This window comes from Leptodactylus fuscus, chromosome 7 (genome assembly GCF_031893055.1).
Source record: "Leptodactylus fuscus isolate aLepFus1 chromosome 7, aLepFus1.hap2, whole genome shotgun sequence".
In the NCBI taxonomy this organism is placed as follows: domain Eukaryota; kingdom Metazoa; phylum Chordata; class Amphibia; order Anura; family Leptodactylidae; genus Leptodactylus; species Leptodactylus fuscus.
Window position 1 is genome coordinate 8,246,605 of NC_134271.1, and position 26,640 is coordinate 8,273,244.

Below are 26,640 nucleotides of genomic sequence, written 5' to 3' on the forward strand. Positions count from 1 at the left end.
TATCGCTGTCAACCCAAAAATGAGCTCTTTGGAGCAATGGCAACATCTTCTGTGGCCCAAAGCGTTCATTAGCATATTTTTTTTATTTTTTTTTAAATGGCAAAAAAGGGAAAACACGGTTTGACTCAGTTGTCACTAACCTATCTATCTGCAGGGCTGGGGTGATATGCTGGTTCTGGTGACAGTAACCTATCTATCTGCAGGGCTGGGGTGATATGCTGGTTCTGGTGACAGTAACCTATCTATCTGCAGGACTGGGGTGATATGCTGGTTCTGGTGACAGTAACCCATCTATCTGCAGGGCTGGGGTGATATGCTGGGTCTGGTGACAGTAACCTATCTATCTGCAGGGCTGGGGTGATATGCTGGTTCTGGTGACAGTAACCTATCTATCTGCAGGGCTGGGGTGATATGCTGGGTCTGGTGACAGTAACCTATCTATCTGCAGGGCTGGGGTGATATGCTGGGTCTGGTGACAGTAACCTATCTATCTGCAGGGCTGGGGTGATATGCTGGTTCTGGTGATACTAACCTATCTATCTGCAGGACTGGGGTGATATGCTGGTTCTGGTGACAGTAACCTATCTATCTGCAGGGCTGGGGTGATATGCTGGTTCTGGTGACAGTAACCTATCTATCTGCAGGGCTGGGGTGATATGCTGGTTCTGGTGACAGTAACCTATCTATCTGCAGGACTGGGGTGATATGCTGGTTCTGGTGACAGTAACCTATCTATCTGCAGGGCTGGGGTGATATGCTGGTTCTGGTGATACTAACCTATCTATCTGCAGGACTGGGGTGATATGCTGGTTCTGGTGACAGTAACCTATCTATCTGCAGGGCTGGAGTGATATGCTGGTTCTGGTGACAGTAACCTATCTATCTGCAGGGCTGGGGTGATATGCTGGGTCTGGTGACAGTAACCTATCTATCTGCAGGGCTGGGGTGATATGCTGGGTCTGGTGACAGTAACCTATCTATCTGCAGGGCTGGGGTGATATGCTGGTTCTGGTGATACTAACCTATCTATCTGCAGGGCTGGGGTGATATGCTGGTTCTGGTGACAGTAACCTATCTATCTGCAGGGCTGGGGTGATATGCTGGGTCTGGTGACAGTAACCTATCTATCTGCAGGGCTGGGGTGATATGCTGGTTCTGGTGACAGTAACCTATCTATCTGCAGGGCTGGGGTGATATGCTGGGTCTGGTGACAGTAACCTATCTATCTGCAGGGCTGGAGTGATATGCTGGTTCTGGTGACAGTAACCTATCTATCTGCAGGGCTGGGGTGATATGCTGGTTCTGGTGACAGTAACCCATCTATCTGCAGGACTGGGGTGATATGCTGGTTCTGGTGACAGTAACCTATCTATCTGCAGGGCTGGAGTGATATGCTGGTTCTGGTGACAGTAACCTATCTATCTGCAGGGCTGGGGTGATATGCTGGGTCTGGTGACAGTAACCTATCTATCTGAAAGGGCTGGGGTGAATATTTCATACAAACTGTTAAAACAACGGTCATGTGACCAGCTCCGATATAGTCTATGGCGCTGTGCGCTGGCCGTTGTACTAATCCTGCAATGTGAATGAGCCCTATGACTGTAGCAATTCCTGCTGATATAATAGTATCCAGGTTAGGAAATCTCCTGTATACAGACTGATACTTTGTAGCTAAGATTTATGCTGTTGCCAATTGTATCTACTCGTAAATTAGCAGCCGCACGAGGTCTATGGAGGGTTATCGGCCCTCGGAGGAGCCGGAGACACATCCTTCTTACAAAACCACCGTAAAACAAAACCTTTTACAACCGAACACAAGTGCAAGTCGTGTCCCCCAGGAACGGCACTACGTCTGCCACACGACGGCGACCATTTATCATCACACTCCATTGAGAAGAGGCGAGAGGACGATCAATTCCCTCCATGAAAGTGACTAAGACGTCGTCGCCAAACACGGAGACGGAATCTACAAACAGATCTAAATGCAAAGATAGTGGTAAAAGGAAAGCGCGGAATAATATTTCCATAAGTGGGATTATCCCGTTTATATAAACCTGACATGAACCCCTGACGGAGCCTGACGGGCGCTGGATAACAGGTCTGAATCTGTCCTAAAATCTCCTTATCTGTTCCCGAAATTCTCCAAATAATCCTCTCAAACATGGCTGGTTTCTGACAAGTACAGCGTCCCCTCAGGTTGTGTGCGGTATCGCAGCTCTGTGCTATTAACATCAATGGAACGGACCCCCAATACCAAACCCCTACAACGGACAGGAGTGTCGCGGTTTCTGGGATCCGCCATGTTTTTCTACCAGGGCCGCTTTCTTCCTGTACACGTCCGTGTTTGGCTTACAAAGATGGACATCAATTTGCAATTTTAGCCCAACCAGAGTTGTCCAAAACTCGAAATTTTCCAGGAAGCTCGGTGAGCGGGGCCGTTATTTCCCCGCTGTAATCTATATCTAAAGCCAGACCTTTCTATGTAAAATAAAAGAAATTTATGTCATGGAAAATTCCTCTGCATCAGAGTCAGGAAATGTTCCTGGCAATGGACTTTCTCTGGGACATAACACAATTTAGAAGCTGACAAATGGAGGGCGAGAGGGAACGGAACTGCTGGATTTACACACGGGGAGGGAAGCGTTGTGGAAGGCCGTGTCCTCTGCGAGCGCCATGGTGTGCATTAGGACCTGGCAGGAGCTAATAGTACGGGGTGTGCCGGAGGCCGATCGTACGGGGTATAGCGGAGGCCGATAGGACGGGGTATACCGGAGGCCGATAGGACGGGGTATACTGGGGGCCGATCGGACGGGGTGTACCGGAGGCCGATCGGACGGGGTGTACCGGAGGCCGATCGGACGGGGTGTACCGGAGGCCGATCGTACGGGGTGTACCGGAGGCCGATCGTACGGGGTGTACCGGAGGCCGATCGTACGGGGTGTACCGGAGGCCGATCGTACGGGGTGTACTGTAGCACAGTCTGAACAACCCAAGGATGGGAGCAAAGCTAGCGTTCCTCCCATCACATGACCAAAGAGCACGTTTTTGCGATTGTTGGTCACGCGTCAGGAGTCCTAGCCAAAGTGGTCATACAGTCCTAACCTATATACACAGCACTGTGTGCAGATGGATGGGGAGGGGGCAGCAGGGACAAAGTACCTCTTTCTGACCCCTCACCCAGTCAGGTAAGAAGCAGTTTCCATGGTGAGAGATTGTTTTTTTTCTAAATTTCGTAATACTAGCACACTGTGACAACACAATATCGCATTGTATAAGACAAACCTGGTCACTGCCGAAATACCGTACATACCGAAACCAGAAAATGTACCAAAAGTAAAGCAAACTGCTCCAAAACAAGGGACGTCTATACTCCGTACAAAAACACCCAACACCCGTCTTCCCTCCATTCTGGTACACAAAGTATTTTAGGATCCGACAAGCAGGTCGTTCCGGCTTCTGCGTTCTCCAGAGAAGTGGTCGGCCTGTCCCATAGAGGAGATCCATAAAGATGGAAATAACTGAGACTAAACCAGGCAAATCCTACAAGACCTCACATATCACAGACACCAAATGTCAGAACTAAACCTGCCAAACGTTGTATAAACCTCCGCAACCGTATCTGACTACACAGAGGCCGAATGCAGCCAAAATATACACTTATGGTCTGGCAAACCGCAAGGGCGGCTCCTATAAACGGAGGCCGAAATAAACAACGACCCCGAAGGGAAGGTGCCGGAAAATGGGGCCATAACGGAGATGTGGAAACTGGGCATTCATATGGTGTATACGGAGGTGCAACAAAACGCATCTACTCCAACTGCACCCCAGCGGCCAATGGGGGGGGTCGTCTAATTAGGAAATCTATAAGACAGAAGTACCGTATATACTCGAGTATAAGCCGAACTTTTCAGCACAGTGTTTGTACTGAAAAAGCCCCCCTCGGCTTATACTCGAGTCAAGCAAAAAAAATAAAAATAATTGGGGTGATATGCTGGTTCTGGTGACAGTAACCTATCTATCTGCAGGGCTGGGTGATATGCTGGTTCTGGTGACAGTAACCTATCTATCTGCAGGGCTGGGTGATATGCTGGTTCTGGTGACAGTAACCTATGTATCTGCAGGGCTGGGTGATATGCTGGTTCTGGTGACAGTAACCTATCTATCTGCAGGGCTGGGGTGATATGCTGGTTCTGGTGACAGTAACCTATCTATCTGCAGGGCTGGGTGATATGCTGGTTCTGGTGACAGTAACCTATGTATCTGCAGGGCTGGGATGATATGCTGGGTCTGGTGACAGTAACCTATCTGTCTGCAGGGCTGGGGTGATAGGTTACTGTCACCAGAACCAGCATGTCACCCCAGCCCTGCAGATAGATAGGTTACTGTCACCAGAGCCAGCATATCACCCCAGCCCTGCCGTAGATAGGTTACTGTCACCAGAACCAGCATATCTATCTGCAGGGCTGGGGTGATATGCTGGCTCTGGTGACAGTAACCTATCTATCTGCAGGGCTGGGGTGATATGCTGGTTCTGGTGACAGTAACCTATCTATCTGCAGGACTGGGGTGATATCCTGGTTCTGGTGACAGTAACCTATCTATCTGCAGGGCTGGGGTGATATGCTGGGTCTGGTGACAGTAACCTATCTATCTGCAGGGCTGGGGTGATATGCTGGGTCTGGTGACAGTAACCTATCTATCTGCAGGGCTGGGGGTGATATGCTGATTCTGGTGACAGTAACCTATCTATCTGCAGGTCTGGGGTGATATGCTGGGTCTGGTGACAGTAACCTATCTATCTGCAGGGCTGGGGTGATATGCTGGCTCTGGTGACAGTAACCTATCTATCTGCAGGGCTGGGGTGATATGCTGATACTGGTGACAGTAACCTATCTATCTGCAGGGCTGGGGTGATATGCTGATTCTGGTGACAGTAACCTATCTATCTGCAGGGCTGGGGTGACATGCTGGTTCCGGAGACCGATTCCCATGAACTACACCAAAAGTGATAAATATTTCAAAAGACCCCCTCCCCCAAATCTGAAAAACTCCTAGTATCAAGACAAGGACCTCAGGGCAGGGGGAACGTGATCAGGAGACAGCAGTCAATGGTTCCCTTCAGGGCTGTGACATAGAAATGATGCAACGAAGTGTGAAGAGATAATGAGCGGGTTCTCTTTAAGGAGATCACTCGTGTACGTCAGACGGGTCGCCCATCACCCAATCCTTTGATCGGGTGCAAGGACGGACCATATGGGGTTGGTCTAAAGTTTTAGTCCTAGATGTAAACAATGGTCTTATTCAGCAGACTGTGAATTCCCAGTAAGGACTATGAAGCCGGGGTTGGATTACTCGGGTCGCCCCGGACTGGGATGGGACCACAGGTTGTTCCGTCACACACTTCCGTCTTGCTCACATGAAGGGGCAGTTCTATAACAAATGATGTTTCCCATGTAGGATCCAGTAGGGATCATGCCAATCCCACCGCCCTTTGAAGCCACCAGTTTGTGGCAGACTGCCTCAATTTCCATTGACTTCTATGGTAACGTTACACATACCAGAATCTCTACCCATATACATCAAGGCCTATGGCACGCACCAGGCCTGGCCGGGAACCAATGTGCAGCAGTAGGGGGGACCGTATCGAATCGAATACATGCTGCAAGTGGACAGGTCAGTGCAGAGCGTCATGAAATAATCCGACATCCCAATAATCTAATTTACTCCAGGCCGTCCTGTCTTATCCGATGCTAAACCGGTTACTTACGCACATGAAAGAAACCAGGAGAACAGCGGCTGCGACCGAAACACATAAAGGTGATAATAAATGTGTTACCCTTGTGCCGCAGCATTTAGTGATCTGCTTTACAGCAAAGTCATGGCCATAGGCTGCCACAGTCTGGAGCGGACTCACTGACGTCTAAAGGAGAGCATGCTATGCGTTATCTTCCATTGTAATCCAGTCTGTGGTGTAAAGGTTGAGACTTCTGCAAAGAACCCCCAACCCTACGCAAATGGCAACTATTAGCCTATGATTAGGCTTAGTGGGAAGAGATAAACTTGCAGGATTTATATACAGATGCGACATGGAAAATTCTTTAAACCTATCATCTAACATGATCATACAGAGGAGGAGAACATGTATTTAACGCTAAAACAATAAGTCATTTTGTGGTGCGTGTCTGAGCGCCCGGAATAGCAGAATGAAGGGGCTGCGACGTTCCGACAGACACCGTGTTCTTTTCCTTATTGACACAGGCACAGTGCCATACATGCCGGTGTGTTCGTGCCTGGTACTGCAGGGCAGTTCTATGTATGATGTTGATCAAGCAGGTAGAATTGGGGGGTCATTTTCAGTTTAGGATTTTCGAGGAAGGAGCCATAGGGAAAAGAACGCGGTGTGTGAACGTGACTAAGAGTCAGGGCAATTGAAGGGATCGTACCACAAACAACACTATCCAAGTCAGGCCTCGAGTACAGGACCCAGTGGGCAGACCAAGGGGTCCCACGTGCTACACAAATTTCAGTGGGAGGATCCATCTCCACCCCCCGATGGGACATGCTCCATAATCCTTGGAACTAGCATGGGAACCCCTCGGACTGCACTTGGTCATGGCATGAGGCCTAAGTATCTGACGTGGTCCGACCAACGCCACTCCACTGACACAACTAATGGAGATTGCTGCGCTCTGAACCAGTCCCATCGACAGTGACCGCCGCTCCATTCACAAAGGGGGAACACGTAACCCCCAATTTCAAGTCCGGGACAGTGGTTGGACCTCAAGCGATCAGACACTCATGCCTATAGACAGTGTTGTTCATGAGACAACAAGTAAAAATGGTCTCTGTTCTTGTCACTTTAAGGGTTAAGGTAACCGGGCACCCCCTGGCACCAGACATGTAATGTACTGCTCTGCAGAATATTATCCAAAGTACAAGGCTTCTATGAAAGCCTTGTCGAAATAATACATGTTATCGGCCTCGGCCCCTGTAATAGAAGCTAGACACCCCAGCTGCCATGTGAATTATTTACTGACCAGTGCCTTGGCGGGCGGCCATGCATGCCTGAAAGGCTCGTTCAGCTAATGGAATCATGGGAGCCCGAATCTCTGCCAATATCTAAATGAAAATGCTGAAGTGCAGGGAATAATATGGCCAACAATACCGGTCTGCGCAGGGCCGTGAACTTCAGGCAATCCCTGTTGCAAAAGCGTTTTAATCTGCCCTGTAAAGTGCTGGATGGTGCGCACGCGACACCGAGATAGTTTTGTTTTTTTTCTAGAGGAATCGGTCTGGATTGTGAACGGGCCGCGCATCAAAACAAACTAGTTTGGTCTCGGAGGAGGACTTGACTTTCGCATCTGAATCATACATATTTAATCCGCGCGGCGCAGAAAATAGAGGGAGACATTAGATCACATCCAGGGGTTCACCATTACCAGCTGGTCACCAAAACGGAAGTGTCAGCCGGCAAACGTAGACCTATTTAAGGAGGACATCACTGCTGACTCCTCCGGGCTCGGCCCACGTTGGGTTATTACTAGGTGTGACCGGCTGTTCCGAAAACTTGCTTCTCCTTTTATGAGTTATTTTTATTATTTGTGATAGTGCAGTCTTATGTAACAGGCTGTATAGAGATACTATTGTATTATACTTCACAGCTGCATTCACAGTTCTGCTACTGAAACCGGTCAGCAGCTCGTGGATAGACACAACCCCAACGATTTAAAAGGAATGTGTCAGGGTGATTTGGGACACTAAACCAGTGACAGGTCCTTCTGGATCAGGGGTTGTGCCCCAAAAAGCTTTTTTTAAATGCTGTGACCCTGAGAAAAATAGACTTACCCGAGTCCTGGACTCCTGGTGCAGTTCTTTGGTGAAGCCTGAGGAGTACACCATGGCTGGAGCGCATGCGCAGTGAAGTGAATGCACGTGATGTGCTGGTTCTGGTGACCATAACCTATCTATCTGCAGGGCTGGGGTGATATGCTGGTTCTGGTAATAGTAACCTATCTATCTGCAGGGCTGGGGTGATGTGCTGGTTCTGGTGACCATAACCTATCTATCTGCAGGGCTGGGGTGATATGCTGGTTCTGGTAATAGTAACCTATCTATCTGCAGGGCTGGGGTGATATGCTGGCTCTGGTGACAGTAACCTATCTATCTGCAGGGCTGGGGTGATATGCTGGGCCTGGTGACAGTAACCTATCTATCTGCAGGACTGGGGTGATATACTGGATCTGGTGACAGTAACCTATCTATCTGCAGGACTGGGGTGATATGCTGGTTCTGGTGACAGTAACCTATCTATCTGCAGGGCTGGGGTGATATGCTGGATCTTGTGACAGTAACCTATCTATCTGCAGGGCTGGGGTGATATGCTGGATCTGGTGACAGTAACCTATCTATCTGCAGGACTGGGGTGATATGCTGGTTCTGGTGACAGTAACCTATCTATCTGCAGGACTGGGGTGATATGCTGGTTCTGGTGACAGTAACCTATCTATCTGCAGGGCTGGGGTGATATGCTGGTTCTGGTGACAGTAACCTATCTATCTGCAGGGCTGGGGTGATATGCTGGTTCTGGTGACAGTAACCTATCTATCTGCAGGGCTGGGGTGATATGCTGGTTCTGGTGAGTCCCTTTAAAATCCTCACAAAAACAAACTTCCCATATCACAGATTTAATTGTATCTCGGACAGATACACGGCGATTTCTCTTCTATGTAGACATGGCGCCTGTACCACAACCACTCCGTAGTCTGCAGATTTGTCTTATGATAATTTTAATCTTGGTGTGAACAATGACGTCAAAGCCAAGTGGATGAAATCTCACACTTCCCTGAAGTTGCCTTGGTGCCCGAGATAACAAAAGGGGTTACGTTAGCATGAATAAAGGAAACAGGTCTTGGTTTTAAAATGCATAAGGTATCGGATGGGCAATAGGATGACGGCCGAGAACAGACCAAGGGCTTCGCACAGGGTAGGAACAGAAGAAGAGGATGTCTGACCATGATGGAGGAAGTTAAAAAAGTTATAAAAAGGCGAGTGCAACATCAGAGAATAGACACCTGGTCGTCCTGATATTATGTACAAGATCCAGCGGCATTCAGCGCCTGCGCAGTGAAGTGTAATGGCTTCTTGCTTCAGCTGAGCACTGTGCAAGCACAAAATACTTGTAATACCGGCTCTGCCCAAAAATCTCCAGAGACCGAGCTATTCTTGCCATCAAAAATACCTGAACCCTAAACGAGAAAAGTTTACAAATCCCTAAACAGGATCAGAATGGGTTAAAACCTAAGGAGCAATTCTCACAACCTCACCGATCCCATGCTGCTCCGCTTACCAGGTCCCTGCCGCTCTCAGCTCTCTGGTCCCTGCCGCTCTCAGCTCTCTGGTCCCTGCCGCTCTCAGCTCTCTGGTCCCTGCCGGTCTCAGCTCTCTGGTCCCTGCCGGTCTCAGCTCTCTGGTCCCTGCCGCTCTCAGCTCTCTGGTCCCTGCCGGTGTCCGCTCTCTGGTCCCTGCCGGTCTCAGCTCCCTGGTCCCTGCCGGTCTCAGCTCCCTGGTCCCTGCCGGTCTCAGCTCCCTGGTCCCTGCCGGTCTCCGCTCCCTGGTCCCTGCCGGTCTCAGCTCTCTGGTCCCTGCCAATCTCCGCTCTCTGCTGCTCTCAGCTCTCTGGTCCCTGCCGGTCTCAGCTCTCTGGTCCCTGCCGGTCTCAGCTCCCTGGTCCCTGCCGGTCTCCGTCCCCTGGTCCCTGCCGGTCTCCGTCCCCTGGTCCCTGCCGGTCTCAGCTCTCTGGTCCCTGCCGGGCTCCGCTCCCTGGTCCCTGCCGGTCTCCGCTCCCTGGTCCCTGCCGGTCTCCGCTCCCTGGTCCCTGCCGGTCTCCGCTCCCTGGTCCCTGCCGGTCTCCGCTCCCTGGTCCCTGCCGGTCTCCGCTCCCTGGTCCCTGCCGGTCTCCATCCCCTGGTCCCTGCCGGTCTCAGCTCTCTGGTCCCTGCCGGTCTCAGCTCTCTGATCCCATCTTAAAAGTATGATGGTGCTCAGTATAATGTCCACTGTAACGCAATGTGGTTGGTTTAAAGGGGTCTTCCGGGACTTTTAATTTGATGACCAAACTTATGGGGATCTGACACTCAGGACCCCCACACACCAAATTGAAATTGGAGCATCAGATGTGACGTCACGTTCTTAGGTCACATGGCCTGGTTGCAGTTCAGTCCCAATCAAGTGAGTGGACTGAGCTGTGATACCCTAGACTCAGGCTGATATCTCTAATTTTCTGGCAGGGCTCCTAAACCCTTCCAGAAGCTTAGGGGTTAATAGGGCGCTCTTGTCTGCGGCAGGAATCTTAGGTACAGACCATTTACAGGCAACAACACATTCCGAACATTCCTCAAGACACCAATAGAAAGAAATGCTTCAAGTTCATCTATTACAACACAGGCAGCTCACATTGCAGGATACATTAGGCAACCGGCTAGGTTTTGGGTTTTTTTTTTTTTTTCCTGTAACGGCCATGTTCGGAAGTTCTGCCAAAGGAAACAGGAAAATAAATGTTCGGCAGAAAATAAAGTGCTGGAATGACGGTAGGGCTGGAGAATGTGAAGCGTACGGCAGACAGAGGTCATCAATCACAAGCGCTTTACTTACTGTATGTGATGCAAGAAACCGTCCAAGTACGGTAAATGGTCCCTAACATTTCAGGCAACGCAGTCTCATTCCATAGAGGGTTCGATTCTGCACCAAAATGTAATGCACTAAATAAAAAGGAGCCTGAAAAAAGCTTCTTAAAGTCCCTTCCACTAGGTGTCTCCCTTCTGGGTAATTTGCAGTTCACTCCTTGTTACCAGGGAACGTTCGTCCATAGACACAAGACGGCTTCACGGTGAATGGATGGGTGAGGGGCTCTTCACACAGTAAATGGAGAGGGGAGGGGTTGATTCTCCACTGCCTATACAGACATCTGCAAACCGATTTCTCTGTGCACTGGACGGAACATTCTGCACATCTCACAGCATAAGAAAAGTCTTCTGTCTGCTTGTGTTATTGCAAATGAAATATTATTCACAGAAAGGAAGCGGCTTTCTTGTCCGTGTTCGAAGATTTCTCTTTTCATGTCTCAGGGATCTTTTTACCTGCCTCATTCCTGCCTGCATTGGCCCTATATTTGCAGTTCAGTGTCCCTGGATCTCCTATATTATGGTCACTTGGGCTTTTCTTAGCCATGGATTTGCTATTTTACAGTTACTCCTGGCAGAATTACATGGAGATGAACAAATAACGGCTCAACTTTTCATGAACACTGAGGTATCCTTTAAGAGGGGCTCGCCACACAAAAATGCCACTTGGTCAACCAAAAAAGTACCGCAGATTCACTAACTATAGATTTTTTTCTAAAGTCTCTTCCTTTCACTTTTTACGTCCTAGGCCGACTAAATCCACCTGTCACTGAAACATACGCTAACACAACATTCATGGGGTGTCCCTGACCAAAATGAAACCTGTGTTGGTGGCCATTGCATGTGTATGTGGGTGTCCTGACCAAAATGAAACCTGTGTTGGAGGCCTTTTTATGTGTATGGGGGTGTCCTGACCAAAATGAAACCTGCGTTGGAGGCCTTTTTATGTGTATGGGGGTGTCCTAACTTTCCCTAAGCAAAATGAAAGCTGTATTGGTGGCTATGTTATGGGTATACGGAAGTGCCCCGACTTTCCCCAAGAGACCCTGATCAAAATGAAACCTGCACGTGTGCCTATCTGATGTGTATGTGGGGGTGTCCCTGCGGTCACCGAGATGCTCAGACAAAACTGAGACCTGCGTTGCTGGTGGGTATTCCCAACTAGGGGCCCCGATGAGGAGGTGGCTACACATATGGGGGTTATCGAAGGAGGAGGAGGAGGAGCAAAGTCCACACCAAATATCAAGGCAGAATACACAAAAAGCAAGCAACAGTTTTGGAGGACGGGTAGCTGGTGGGAATATCGGCTTATTGGAGGGCCCCCCGTGCAGGATGATTCTACGCACAATATACACCAGTTCTAGGAGAGTATACAGCACACGAAGGTGGCCCCCTAGTACTAGAGCAGCTCACTTTAGATCATGCTGACCTTGAGCAAACGCACCCACTTAGCAGCGCACTTCTGTCTTTTTTCAATTCCAGAGTCAGACAGCCTCACCATCTATAGTAGTCGACAGGCTTTGGCCCGGGCTCGGGGGGCCTATTTTAAGCAGAGCTGCTACATGACAGCGATCTGAGCTTCAGAGTGATAGAATAACATTTGCCCGTGTGATGCTTGAGCAAGACCCAAAGCTTGCAGATCGGCTTCAGAGAGTTGCAAGAAAAACCTATCGAGCCATATTATGCAGATTATTGCCGCTTCAATCCTGTAAACATGGCGGGGCCCTCAATGGTTAATATAGAACGCCTCTAACCCTGGAAAACATCAGTATATTAAAACCGCAATGAGCTGGCACACATCTAGTTCCCACCGACGTCTGACGTCAGAATGCACCAGACGCCCTTCAATGATACAAAACCCCTCACCAAGATGGTCACTTTCTTGGATTCTGTCGGGACGCTTTGATATATGTACCAGGAGGATCGCCCACTCCCCCGGCTTTCCCACAGACCTCAGACCCGACCTCTTCCTGTCTGTCATGCACTTGGCTTCAGCAGGAGAACTCCCCCCCCCCCCCCACCCCCTCCAATTTCTCGGTCTTCAACAGAAGACCTGGAACACTAAGGGTAAATTTACATGGCGTAAATCCGCCTTGGCCAGCTTGTTCAATATGTATTCCTATTGAAGTTGTGTGGCTGTATTCCTCCATGACCCCACCAGGGTTCACTTTCACCAGAACCTAGGATTTTGGGGCCGATTCTGACCAGCGTCTGGCACCCGAGTCGTTCAGCCTTGATCAAGTCTGCCAGCCGCCATAGTACAGGTAATACACACTGAACCCGGAGAGGAAGATGATCGACTCAGTGAGTCAGAACCAACCCAGAAACCTGATGTTTAGATGCGATAGAAATCCAAGAGGAAGTTGCAAAAAAAAAGTAAATTCCTGGCTATCCACTTCTAGGCCTCGCGCATGCCCGGGCCACAAGAAAATGGCCACTTACACCCGCTTACTGCTTACACCAGCTTACCGTGTAAGCTGCCATTTTCTTGTAGTCTGGGCATGCGCAGTCGGCTCTGCCCAAGGCCTAGAAGATTGAAACCCAGGATGGAAGAAGACACAGGGAGAGGGCGTTCCAGAAGAAGGAGGTGTCGCTGGAGAGTTCTCTCGCAGCATTGGGGACGCCCCCAGTGCTGTTTGAGCGCTGAGGACCGCCCCCAGTGCTGCAAGAGAACCAATTTGCATACCGAAGAAAACCTAGATTTCTACCGAACGGCGGCGTGGAGAAGACATCTAAAGGTAGGAGAAGAATAGACTTTCTTAAGGCTATTCCTACGTGTTAGTGAAGGAAAAAAAGGGTATCCAATGATCCCTTTAAGCCAATGCCCCAACTCCCAACCGAAGTGCCCGATCCTGCTCTTCCTCAATATCTGCTATCAGGGAGGAGTCGGGGGGCCTCCATATACATTAGATTTTTGGCCGCTAAAGCTGAAATCAGCAAGTTCCTCCGACATAATGTACATACCCCTGAACAGCTGATCTTAACTATCTCTCTCTCTCGAGCCAACTATCTTGAGACGATGGCGTTCCTCATATCGGTGACTTGTTTATGACTGACAAAGAGCATCCAGTGACAGTGACTAAGCCCCGGATCGCACGCCGAGGTCCTGACGTGGAGAGGCAGAACCTGTTATTTTCAGCAATGGGATACAGAAGTAGTTATTTGTGGAAATCTGACTCTGGCTTCTCGGTCGCTTACAGGGATGATTCACCTAGTGTAAAGAAACTAACCATTTTATATTCCGACCTGTAACATGAGTAACATGGGAACACCTCTGCATTAAAACAGACCTAAGACGAGCCATAGGAGGAGATCTCGCGTCTACACCACAGAGGCGGAAAGAAAAAGGGCCAAAATAGAAAGATTACGTCATAGTCCTACTTGTAAAACTGCAAAGTTCTGGGATTCTTTTATATAATATAAAGCCGACAATTAAGGGAAAAAATCCAGGCATTTGTAGGATAAAATGAGACGTTCAAGGGCGATGAGAACACCCATCATTCACAGCTCCTTGTATGTGCCACCATTAGAACGCCACGGCTGGATGGACAATGGACATGACTGTAAACCTCAACGTTGTCTGTAGCCTTAAAGGGGTTTACTGGGACTTAGATGTTGGCAAGTGATCCACTCTATGGTCAGTAAGGGTCCGAAACCTGGGAGTTTGGGTAAGGGTACTGAATACCAAGCACAGCACCATCAATAGTGTAGGGGCTGTGCTTGGTATTGCAGCTCAGTTGACTGGGACTGAGCTGCTGCTGTACGAACATGACGTAATCAGCTCACAAGAAGAAGATGCAGCCTGTTCAACCAGGCCACAAGACAATGGCTGCTTACTTACTGTGTAAGCGGCCATTTTTGTTATGGCAGCGGGCATGCGCAATCGGCTCTGTCCTAGGCCTAGAAGTTTGACCGCCCACGCGTGAAGAGGCCGTTCCTGAAGAAGTTGGAGGCGGCGCTGAAGAGTTCTCTCGCAGCACTGTGGACGCCTCCAGTGCTGTTTGAGTGCTGGGGCCCGCCCCCAGTGCTGCGAGAGAATTCATTTGCATACCAACGAAAACCGGGATTTCTACAGAACGGCGGAGCGGAGAAGACATCTAAAGGTAGGAGAAAAATAGCCTTTCTTAAGGGTATTCCTACGTGTCAATGAGAAAAAAAATTGATTTTAATGCTAGAATCCCTTTAATAGGACACACTGCAGCCCTACTGAGCCTCCCCATGTGCCAAATTATCACCCACACCCATAATGGGGTTGAATTATTTTTTATTCTCCTTCCTGAGCCTGTAAAGTAACCTATAAGACACGGCTGAATGAAACATTGATGGTGAAGGAAGATGCAGAAGCTGACAGGAAATGACTGAAGGAACCGGTAAAATGCTGACTCTGCAATATTGCACAAGGCATAGAATCTTCTATCCTGCCTACTCGGAGAAATAATAAAGTCTGTAGCAAACGGCAAAATCTACACAAGCAAACAGGAGTGGAGATCATGCTGCAAAACAGAAATGCAATCGAGATACCGGACAATGAGACTTAGGAGTCAAAACACCGGGGAAATGAAGGTGCATTATAACAAGATCCTTAAAGGTGGAATAAAGTGACCCCTCATTGGGACTAAGCTGCAGCGACGTTACACGACAACCACTCATACGTTACAATATGCCATCAATATCAATGCAGACACAACCATCTTAAGTCTATGAGACATCCGGGACTCAGAGGAAGGACCACATCTATCTCAGGAACGGAGGCCCTGATCTGCTGGTCTGAACAAACATGCAGGGCGCACTTCATTTCTTTCTATGGGTGTTCCAAAAACAGTCAGCTTGGACTATTGTCACAGACCCTATAGATATGAAAGGAGAGACAGCCGTGCATATATAGTGAATTACACATTCTTAGCCTAATGGGATAAGGAACCCCATCCTCAAGATAGGCGGGGCCTGGATCTAGATCTTGTGGATATTGAGACCTCTTTACACTCAAAACACCTTATACACAAGAAAAGTCCAGACACAATAAGCCTTATAGGTGGTTACTTATGCAAAATACGTCTCCTCTACCCATAGGATGGAGGATAAATTGCTGACTGGTAGGGGTCCAAGCACTGAGACTCGCACCGATCCTAACAGGCGCACACCTAGTCCCATTCACTTCAATAGGAGCGACGGAAAGAGCCCAAAGTACAGCATCAGCATCTCCCATTGAAGTGTGTTCACCACAGCCCCTGTTCTCAGGACTGTCGAGACCCCCACAGATCAGCAATTTACCCTACGGATAAAGGATAACTATTTTTTTGTGACATAACCCCATTAAAACCAACAAGTGTCACAAAATTCCAACTTTACACAACTCCAGGAAGAAGGTGCGCAACGCACAGGGTCTAGAAACCCAACCCATCAATACAATTGCAGAATTTTCGGCAGGTTGCAATGCACGCAAAGCTCCAACACCCCCCCAAATCCAAGTTTTACCTGTAGTAACGCGACTGCAAATAAGTAGAGCAAACAGTCTTGGAGATATGGCTAGCAGAGCCGAAGTCTATGACTTTCACCCTGTAGGGTTGCCGTACGGGATCCACCAGCATGATGTTCTCCGGTTTGAGGTCAGCGTGAATTAAACCCAGACTTTTCAGCTTTTTCAGTGCAGTAGCCACCTGCTGCAGGATGGCCCGGATAACTTTCAGGGGTAAAGGGCTAAATTTGTTTTGCTTTAAAAAGTCATATAAATTCTGTTCCAACATTTCAAAAACCAAGCAGGTGTGGTTCCGGTGCTGAAAGCATTCGTACGCGCGCACGAAATTAAACTCGTCGGCGTTCTCGTTGCTCAGCCTGGCCAGGATGCCCACCTCGATCTGCCCTTGGCGTGCATATGAAGGATGGTTTTTAAGGATTTTCACCGCCACCACATCATTTGTACCCCTTTTCCAACACTTCACCACTTGTCCAAAGGTTCCCCGACCCAAAAAATCCAAAACTTCGTAAGTATTTTTAACCGAGCACAACACTTCATGCTGTACCAACTGGTAGTCGCCGTCCACGCTAGCCCCGGCCTGCTTCGAAGCACCAGTGGTTACCGGGTTGGCCGCATTGCCTGGCAGCATGGCCGGCAGTACAGACAATTCATCGACGATCTGCATGGTGCCACCGAGGTTTTCCAACTCTTCGCTCTTACGCTTCAATCCACATCGCTGATGCGTTTCCAGTAAATCTGATGCACAATCCGGTGTCCCAACGGTGGGTGCCTCTTTCGGATCTGGCTGCGCCTGCGCGGCTGGGTCCCCCGGAGCACCGGTGTTGGTTTTTAATGCGACTGCGCCGGTCTGGGAGGCGGTAGTCTGCTGGCGAGGTCTGTCGATTGGATTCTTTGTCTGGAGAGGAGCCCTACTCTTGTTGGATGGATAGGTCAATCCAAGGTGTCTAGCATTCAGGTCGGTGCGTGGATAGCTCCTCTTGCTGTACACACAACTACTTGGTTCTATTTTCAGTTTCTTCACACTACAAAAGGCACTTGACTGAGTATGATAAACATATGGTGGGTACACTAAAACTTGTGAGGCCATACCTGCAAAGAAAAAAAAAAAAGGACAACGTTAGGAGTTCGAGTGGTGATAGAATCGCGATGCAAGATGACGGCATAGACTATGACAATCACATTGTGCAAGAATTGTGCAGGATTTGGCTATTCCACAGGTCCGAAACTACAACTCCCAACAAGGAGCTCCCATAGAAGTGAAAGGGGCGTGCTCGGAGTTGTGGAGTACCGTGTAACCCCTGGATTGTTGCAGTAAAGAAGTGTATTACCTATCAATTGAGAATCGTGACGGACCCATACATTGTATCATTCCTCTGTTATTCCTCCTAGCAATGTATATAAATGTAGCAATGTATATAGACTATTGGGTGTTAGCAGTTGAGGGTGTCCCTGCACAGTCCATTATGGTCCACTCAGTCCTGACCTGCCCCATTGACCAGTGGCTGTTGCTAGTTAATTACCACAATTCCAGGAGGTGTAACTGAGGGACATACAGCAAAAGCACCAGAATAGTTATTCCATGGGTCATATCAGTACTAAAGCAGATCCCATTGAAGGCTCTCTTCTTGGGATAGGTTACCTATATACGTTGGGAAAGCTCCCAGTACATATATACCAGGCGTCTGTTCATTAGGGGTCCCACAAGTACCTTCTTGCCCTCCGCCTGGCAGGTATACTCCACCGTTTACCTCGATTTTGCCATAAACATAAATGGCTGCCCTTATAGCACCCTCAGGTAGCCAGCTTGCCTTTGACGTGGCCAGGCTGGGGTTAATTTCCAACAGGGGGCCATAAAGGGCAGGTAAATAACCTGCGGGGGCCGAGGAGGTTAGCCATTAACTAAAGCTGGACATGATGCCAAGCACGTGTCTTAATAAGGGGGGGGTCTGAATGGACAGACGTCAGGCATGGGGATAGGACAAGTGTAAAGGCGGGGGTGACGGCATTAACCTCTTCCGTTCCATGCAGTGATAATGAAGCGTCAATACTGAATGAGAACATCTTTGGAGACCTTTTTGCTAACCTGTAAGATGACTGCGCTTCTTCCCACTTGTGCCGACATCTATTACCTATGTGAGTAATCGCACGAGATCTATATTTAGCAGCAAATAGTAAGGCGGTGCGGGGATTTTTAGCACCGTTTGCTGCTATGGTTGTATATATCAATCTCTCAGAAGACAAGAAAATATTGAGATTCTCCAACAACTTAAGATCACTATCTTACGTTGATGGAGAACTTGTTGGATTTCCTCCAGTGCACATGCATGCTCGGCGTGTTTCGCTGACCACTGCCGAGCATGCATGCATGTGCGCTGAAGGAAATCCAACAAGTCTAAGCCCTGACACCAGAGGATAGTTGGGAGACCCCCATAAAGAGGAGACAGTCGGTGGTCTGGTGTATAGAGCCTCCATGAAGCCGTATCCCCCTCCCCATTGTCTAGGTGACACCTAATAACACCCTGTACACACAAGCCAGGCTCCTATTATGTAACGGTGTGTTTCCCTGGACTGCCAAGGTTTCCCCCACCCCTCCCCCACATGTAACATCCCAAAATCTTATTTCAGTAACCTTAGCTAAATATGGACTTGATCGACTGATGTAGAAACAAACTCAGCTGTAAGGAGCCGGTGACAGGTAGACGCACGCGAACACAGCGAAAATAAGAGTGAAAAACGAAAACCAGTAGTGAAGAAGTTCTGCAGTAGTGAAACATCCCCCGCACTGGGGAAGGCCCCGCTGCTGGAGTTTCCAGTCAGATGTTTAGGTCATTGTAAAATCCCCATCAAATGAGATAAGCGGCGTCTCTGGGGCAGGTCATATACAGGATACAGCCCAACGTGCACACTCGGCCAAACATACGTGTGGGCTCAACGGGGAGAGGGGAATAAGCTACTGAGCCTCTATCACACCTCCCATAAGAGCAGATCCTAAGTCTGCACCCCAACAAATGCCATTACCAATTTAGGGGCCGGCCTATTTTGCCAAAATCGGATAGACAATAAGGATAAGCCCTGACATAGTGGACCACAAGTACATCGCTTTTTTCTCCTGCAGCGTGGGACCCCGTGTGGACCTAGCATTAAAGATCAGTACGGGTCTGACATCCCCGACCCCCGCAGATGGGGTTGAGCCGATATTGAGATTTCAGGATCATTTTTAAAATCCAATTTTCGAGCATTTTCCAGTCGATCCCGATCGTGAAATTTGCTCGATCGCCGATCGGAATCCGATATTTTCTGATCCCTCAACCCTAATGTTAGCTTTTCCCACAATGATTGGCCAGTAGCCAAGGATTGTGGGAACTAACGTGAGACTTCGATCCCACCTAAAAAGACTGGGATCGGAATTCCGATTGCGATCGTGAAATTTGCTCGATCGCCGATCGGAATCTGATTTTTTTCCAATCCCGATCGCTTAACCCTAATCTTCAATTGACCTATCCTAGCAAGTTGTAGTTTCGTATAAGCTGAAGAGCCACAAGTTAGAGGTCGGCTCACTTCATTAAAGGGATCCTATCACTCAGACCCAATTTTTTGTAGGTACCACGTGGTAATAGCCTTAAGAAAGGCTATTCGTCTCCTACCTTTCGTCGTCTTCTCCGCGCCGCCGTTCGTCTACAATCCCGGTTCTTGCCGGTATGTAAATTAGCTCTCTCGCAGCACTGGGGGCGGGCCTCAGTGGTCAGACAGCACTGGGGGCTTCCCCAAGGCTGCGAGAGAACAGCGCCGCCTCCATCTTCTTCAGCAGCGTCCTCTTCAGCCTCTTCTTCCAGCGGTGGTTTGTAAATTCTAAGGCCTTGGGCAGAGCAGACTGCACATGCCCACAGGCCACGAGAAAATGGCCGCTTGCACAGTATTATAAGCAGCCATTTTCTCGTGGCCTGTGGGCATGCGCAGTCTTCTCTGCCCGAGGCCTTAGAAGTTACAAGCCACCGCCGGAAGAAGAGGCTGAAGATGACGCTGCTGAAGAAGATGGAGGCAGTGCTGGAGAGAGTTCTCTCGCAGCATTGGGGACACCCCCAGTGCTGTTTGAGCACTGGGGACACCCCCAGTGCTGTTTGAGCACTGGGGCCCGCCCCCAGTGCTGTGAGAGAGCTAATTTATATACCATCAAGAACCGGGATTGTAGGCGAACGGCGGCGCGGAGAAGACGACGAAAGGTAGGAGACGAATAGCCTTTCTTAAAGCTATTCCGACGTGGTACCTAAAAAAATTGGGTCTGAGTGATAGGATCCCTTTAAAACCTACACACAACGCCCCGCACGTGCTCCATTGGCCAGGACAACCCTTAGGCTTGTAACCATAACATTGCAGAATACGCGACCAAGGTCACAGCCATAAAGGGTAAAAGTGAACTAAGCCCCGGCGCGCTACAAAAACATCTAAGGAAACGTTTCACAATACCAAAGGTTAAACGGTTGTAAGCAAACAGCGCACTTATCGGCCGTAGAGTCAACAGTGCACGGCCTGCGCCCATTGCTTGTAGTATAAGGCGTTTCATGGGAGCAGATGACTATTTGTGCAAGTCAGGACAATGTGCGAGCGCACAGAAAGTTATACTATAACCAAGAGTTTCCTCTAGCGAGCAGAATATTTTCCACCGCGCTTCAAGGAACTGACGAGGAGTGAAATTAACTCTGACTTTCCTGGAAACCTCGGCTGTTGTTGGCACACAAGCACATGACTTGTACGAGCGCACATGGGGCCTCCCGACCGGCTAATCGCAGGAGATTACAGGGCACCTCGCATCACCCTATTCCCAGTAGCTGGGTGTGCGGTGTTTATTAGTTTACGGTTTTATTTTAGCATACAATTTTACTGTGCCTTTTCCCCGCCCCTGGCATACTTGCCTGGCTTTGTGGCCTAGCAGAATAATACAGGCTTTCATTGACGTGCGTAACAGCGAGTTCACCGCGTTCTCATGATAACAGAGATTAGCAGCGGCCGAAAGATTATATAGAACGGAGACGGACTGTGACATGCTCTATCGTATGTAGAAATGCAGACCCCCGTACACATACTCCATACCATCCTGTGGAGCCCTGCCAGACCCCTGTACACACACTCCATGTACCACCCCGCGGAGCCCTGCCAGACCACCGTACACATACTCCATACCACCCCGCGGAGCCCTGCCAGACCCCCGTACACTCCATGTACCACCCCGCGGAGCCCTGCCAGACCCCCGTACACATACTCCATACCACCCTGTGGAGCCTTGCGAAACCCTCGTACACTCCATGTACCACCCTGTGGAGCCCTGCCAGACCCCCGTACACACTCCATGTACCACCCTGCGGAGCTCTGCCAGACCCCCGTACACACACTCCATGTACCACCCTGCAGAGCCCTGCCAGACCCCCGTACACTCCATGTACCACCCCGCGGAGCCCTGCCAGACCCCCGTACACATACTCCATACCACCCTGTGGAGCCCTGCCAGACCCCCGTACACATACTCCATACCACCCTGTGGAGCCTTGCGAAACCCTCGTACACTCCATGTACCACCCTGTGGAGCCCTGCCAGACCCCCGTACACACTCCATGTACCACCCTGCGGAGCTCTGCCAGACCCCCGTACACACACTCCATGTACCACCCTGCAGAGCCCTGCCAGACCCCCATACACACACTCCATGTACCACCCTGCAGAGCCCTGCCAGACCCCCGTACACACACTCCATGTACCACCCTGCAGAGCCCTGCCAGACCCCCGTACACTCCATGTACCACCCTGTGGAGCCCTGCCAGACCCCCGTACTCTCCATGTACCACCCCGCGGAGCCCTGCCAGACCCCCGTACACATACTCCATACCACCCTGCGGAGCCCTGCCAGACCCCCGTACACTCCATGTACCACCCTGCGGAGCCCTGCCAGACCCCCATACACTCCATGCACCACCCTGCGGAGCCCTGCCAGACCCCCGTACACTCCATGTACCGCCCTGCGGAGCCCTGCCAGACCCCCGTACACATACTCCATACCACCCTGCGGAGCCCTGCCAGACCCCCGTACACACTTCCTGTACCATCCCGCGGAGCCCTGCAAGCAGCTCCCGACTTCTAGGGACACGGTCAGACTAGTCTATGACGCACGCTCTGTAATTCAGCTTGGAACAACAAATAAGCGCCCCACATATAGCGGGCAGGCAGAGGGAAGCAATCTAACACCCTTGTGCTTGCGTGAGCAGAAACTCATTTATCCCAGCTGGTGGGAGGAACTATCAGGAAATATCGACAACGGATCTCATGCCAGTCCCTAGGTCTAAAGAGGGGCGCACAATAGCAAAAAACCAGGCGGTATTACTGTAGTAATTCTTAAAGGGGTCCTCCCACCATAAGAAGATATGCCCTATGCATAGGATAGGCGATAACTTGCAGACTGGCGGGGATCCCAGAGATCAGACATTTACCAGATATCCTTTGGACGGAACAGAAATTTTTTTTTATTTTTTTAATTTTTTTTTTTTTTTTTGGGGGGGGGGGATAACCCTTTAGGCGACCTGCTGCGCGGAACTACAACTCTAAGCATGCCCTGACAGCAGTGGGTTTCGTCCCGTTACATCCTGGCATCCATTCCCAGCCAGCGTGGGCTGAAAGAAAAATCCTCGGTTGGTGTACAAGAAAAAAATTCCTGCACCGTGCAGATCCCGTGCCAAACTGACTGAGCCAACGACTCTCTACACGGAGAGGAGATGAATAATCTTTTGCATCATTTTGGACAATCGGGAAGATCGGCAGTGTCAGATACGTCAATAATATTAGAAATAATCAGAAGTCAGTCATCGCCAGTGTCTGGTCTTTGGCTGTGCGGAGACACCTACCTACGTCTAAGGGACTATTCACACAACTGTGTTCGGTCCGTGTGCGGCCATGGTTCCCGAGTTGTCCATGGCCATGTGAAGGGAACTCGCTGCATCATGGGGTCTGATAAAAAAGAGTGACGTTACCTCCCGAATAGTCATAGTGTTACTATACCAGAAGGATGAGGCATGTCAAAAGTCAACATGCCTGAACGTCTCCTCTGCTCTGTTCGCAGCATTTAGTGACCTGCTTTACAGCACAGTTATGGCCATAGGCAGCAATAGTCAGGAGCTGACTCACTGAGGTCTAGGCAGGGAGGGGGAGGAGACGAGCCGTCACATCATCTAGTGTCAGTGGTGAATGTAATGATGGCTCAGTGGTGTTATCTATCCAGGTGTTATCTTCTATTGGAATCTTGTCAGTGATAGAAATTGTGTGATTGCTACAATGAAAATCGCAACAGAATTGGAAAGTGTCATTGTGTTATTAGGCTTAGTGGCCAGAGTCAAAATTGCAGGATATAGTATTTTTTTATTTATATATAGTTAGTGACATGGAAAATTAAAAACAAAATCATAAAAGGGGATATCGGTGCTGTCAGTTTCGGTACAGATATCCCTTCACCAGCAGCACTGGATGGTAAGGGACCCCATCCCCTGACAGTGGGTGGGTGCTGACGCTACGCTGTAAGGTCCCGCCCGTCTGACAGTAGGTGGGTGATGGTGCCAGGCTGTAAGGCCCTGCCCTTCTGAGAGTGGGTGATGATGCTAGGCTGTAAGGCCCTGCTCCTCTGACAGTGGGTGGGTGATGGTGCCAGGCTGTAAGGCCCCGCCCTTCTGACAGTAGGTGGGTGATGGCGCCAGGCTGTAAGGCCCTGCCCTTCTGAGAGTGGGTGAGGATGCTAGGCTGTAAGGCCCTGCTCCTCTGACAGTGGGTGGGTGATGGTGCCAGGCTGTAAGGCCCTGCTCCTCTGACAGTAGGTGGGTGATGGCGCCAGGCTGTAAGGCCCTGCCCTTCTGAGAGTGGGTGAGGATGCTAGGCTGTAAGGTCCCGCCCGTCTGACAGTAGGTGGGTGATGGTGCCAGGCTGTAAGGCCCTGCCCTTCTGAGAGTGGGTGATGATACTACGCTGTAAGGCCCTGCTCCTCTGACAGTGGGTGGGCGATGGTGCCAGGCTGTAAGGCCCCGCCCTTCTGACATTAGGTGGGTGATGGTGCCAGGCTGTAAGGCCCCGCCCTTCTGACAGTGGGTGGGTGATGATACTATGCTGTAAGGCCCCGCTCCTCTGACAGTAGGTGATGATACTAGGCTGTAAGGCCCCACCCTTCTGACAGTAGGTGATGATGCTAGGCTGGAAGGCTCCGCCCTTCTGACAGTAGGTGGGTGATGATGCTAGGCTGTAAGGCCCTGCTCTTCTGACAGTAGGTGGGTGACGGCGCTAGGCTGTAAGGCCCCGCCCTTCTGACAGTAGGTGGGTGATGACGCTAGGCTGTAAGGCCCCGCCCTTCTGACAGTGGAGAGATATTAGTGTCGAAAGTAACGGCAATCTGGTACGTACAGAGAACACTGACAGCTTTCTAGCGGTATATAATATTGCCAGCGCCAAAGGACGTGAAAGGGGAAAAAAAAAAAAAAAAACATACTGCCCCCTCCTGTACAAGTTCCAACTGGAACATCTGACACATAGAGATGGAATATTACTGTAACGTGTATCTACTATGGAGCCGTATGCAAACTGGCCGACCCACCACAAACAAATGAGCAAAGTCTTATGAGCTGCAATGTCACTCCGGCCCCAAATACACCATCTCAGTACACACAAGCCTGCCGGACAACACGGGGCACTTACATGTGTCTACTAAGCATCGAGGCTCCCAAATAGTCAACATGCTAGGAAGGATAGTCAGGGAGGTGTAAACAAAAGCAAGGAACTTCTTAAAGGGAAATTACGGGGACATTTATACCAGTGTCTTCCCTGTGACTCGGATGTTAATGAACTTATCTCATTGATTTGCTATATGTCTATCCCTTTAAATGGTCGTTACCGTTACAACAAACTTTGTTCACTCACTCTGTAATCTCTGCAGAATCCGCCTCAGCCTCCCAAGACGGACTGCCAGCTCACTGAAGTATCAAATTACATGTGTCTATAGAAGTCTATGGAAAGAGGAGGAGCTGAGAGAAGTCAACAGAGACACACACGCTGCTGCAGATAATAGTAAGTTTTCTATCCAACCCTGCACTTAATATTAAGTATAGTCCAGCTATAGAACGCAGGTTGGCGTTACAACGTCATTCAGTAGGGTCCAAGGAACAATGGGTACTCGGTAAGTTATTTGTTGCGACACCTTGAATACCTGGATGTATACTAGTGAAGGCTATCATTTGTGCTGTAAACAACCCGTCGTCGTGTGTCATGCCTGGGTTAGTAATCGCGGGACAATGACACAATTCTTCTCCAAGTACTGGATGACTGTGCTCCAGCCTTTATCATCAAGTTGCTGAATTTATGTTGACCTACATATAGAGACATCCCATAGTGACTTGTTTTGCTCGTGAGCTCATACCCTAAGCATCTACCAACCGTGTCACGTACCGCGCTCCCATTCCAAGATCATAAACACCATAGAAAGAACAACCATAGAACTCCATGTGAAGACTTCACTTCCCCATATCTGGTTCTCGGGAAGGACTGGACAACAGAGGTTCTTTGTAAGGAAGCCGTCACATGAGCGAGGCTGATACGTGTGATGTCATCGTGTTATACCTGGAGGGGGTGCCAAAAATAGGCAAAATGGATGAGGGACTGAATGTGTAGAGACGTGGGAAAGAGGTCACGGACTGGATATCTTATTGACTGCACAGCGGAGGAAGCCCCCTAAGGCCTCATGCACACGTATTACCTGCAAATATGGGTGAATTTACTGCTAAACCATTTATCAAGGAGTCGGAGTCGGGCTGCGAGACGATAGAGGAGTCGGAGTCAGTGGTTGAAGCCGGAGAGTGGAGCCATGAAGAGGTCACTGTGATACAAGAAGTCCCGGGATGAGTTCGGGAAAGCTGGGTGACTAGGGGCTGATAAACCCGCCAGGTGTCGGCCATTTTTGCAACAACCGTCACACGGTCTTTTGATAAGACAATGTGAATACTCATGGACCATGTTTGCCCATGAAAACAGACCCATTGCACGGCCATTATTCAGTGGCATGTGTACAAGGGCTGACCGTGCACTGGGCCGTTCTTCACAGACGTTACATGCCGCTTGTACAAGGCCAGAGACTGCGTGTACCCAGGCCGTGACTGACCAGCGCATGGATGATATCCGTGTACCCCTACGGACCCATTCACCGCTCTTAGTAAGCTGGGGCCGCAAAGGGACAGGTCTAGGACTTGAGTGTTGCCTGGGTTCACTGCCACATACACGGGCACGTAATACGGGTCAGCGAGTGTGCAAGCCTTGAAGAGCGCGGCTAGCACACGGACAAAGCAGCAGTTGTGTGCACCTGTCCTCATACCCCGGTTACCTCTGCGTCCATGGCGGCTTAGACCCCAAATCAGCAGTGACTAGCTTGGTTTTCGCCATAGCGCCACCACAGGACACGAAGCCTTACAAAGCTCC

General features: G+C 49.8%; 1 protein-coding gene across 1 annotated transcript in view; it reads right to left on the bottom strand.

Annotated features, from left to right (window-relative positions):
• Nucleotides 1-26,640, bottom strand: part of HIPK3 (homeodomain interacting protein kinase 3) — a 63,473-nt gene that overhangs the window by 26,925 nt on the left and 9,908 nt on the right. The window contains exon 2 of the mRNA XM_075280898.1: nucleotides 16,155-17,244. Coding sequence (XP_075136999.1) covers nucleotides 16,155-17,244 — 1,090 coding nt within the window. The remainder of the gene's footprint in view (nucleotides 1-16,154; nucleotides 17,245-26,640) is intronic.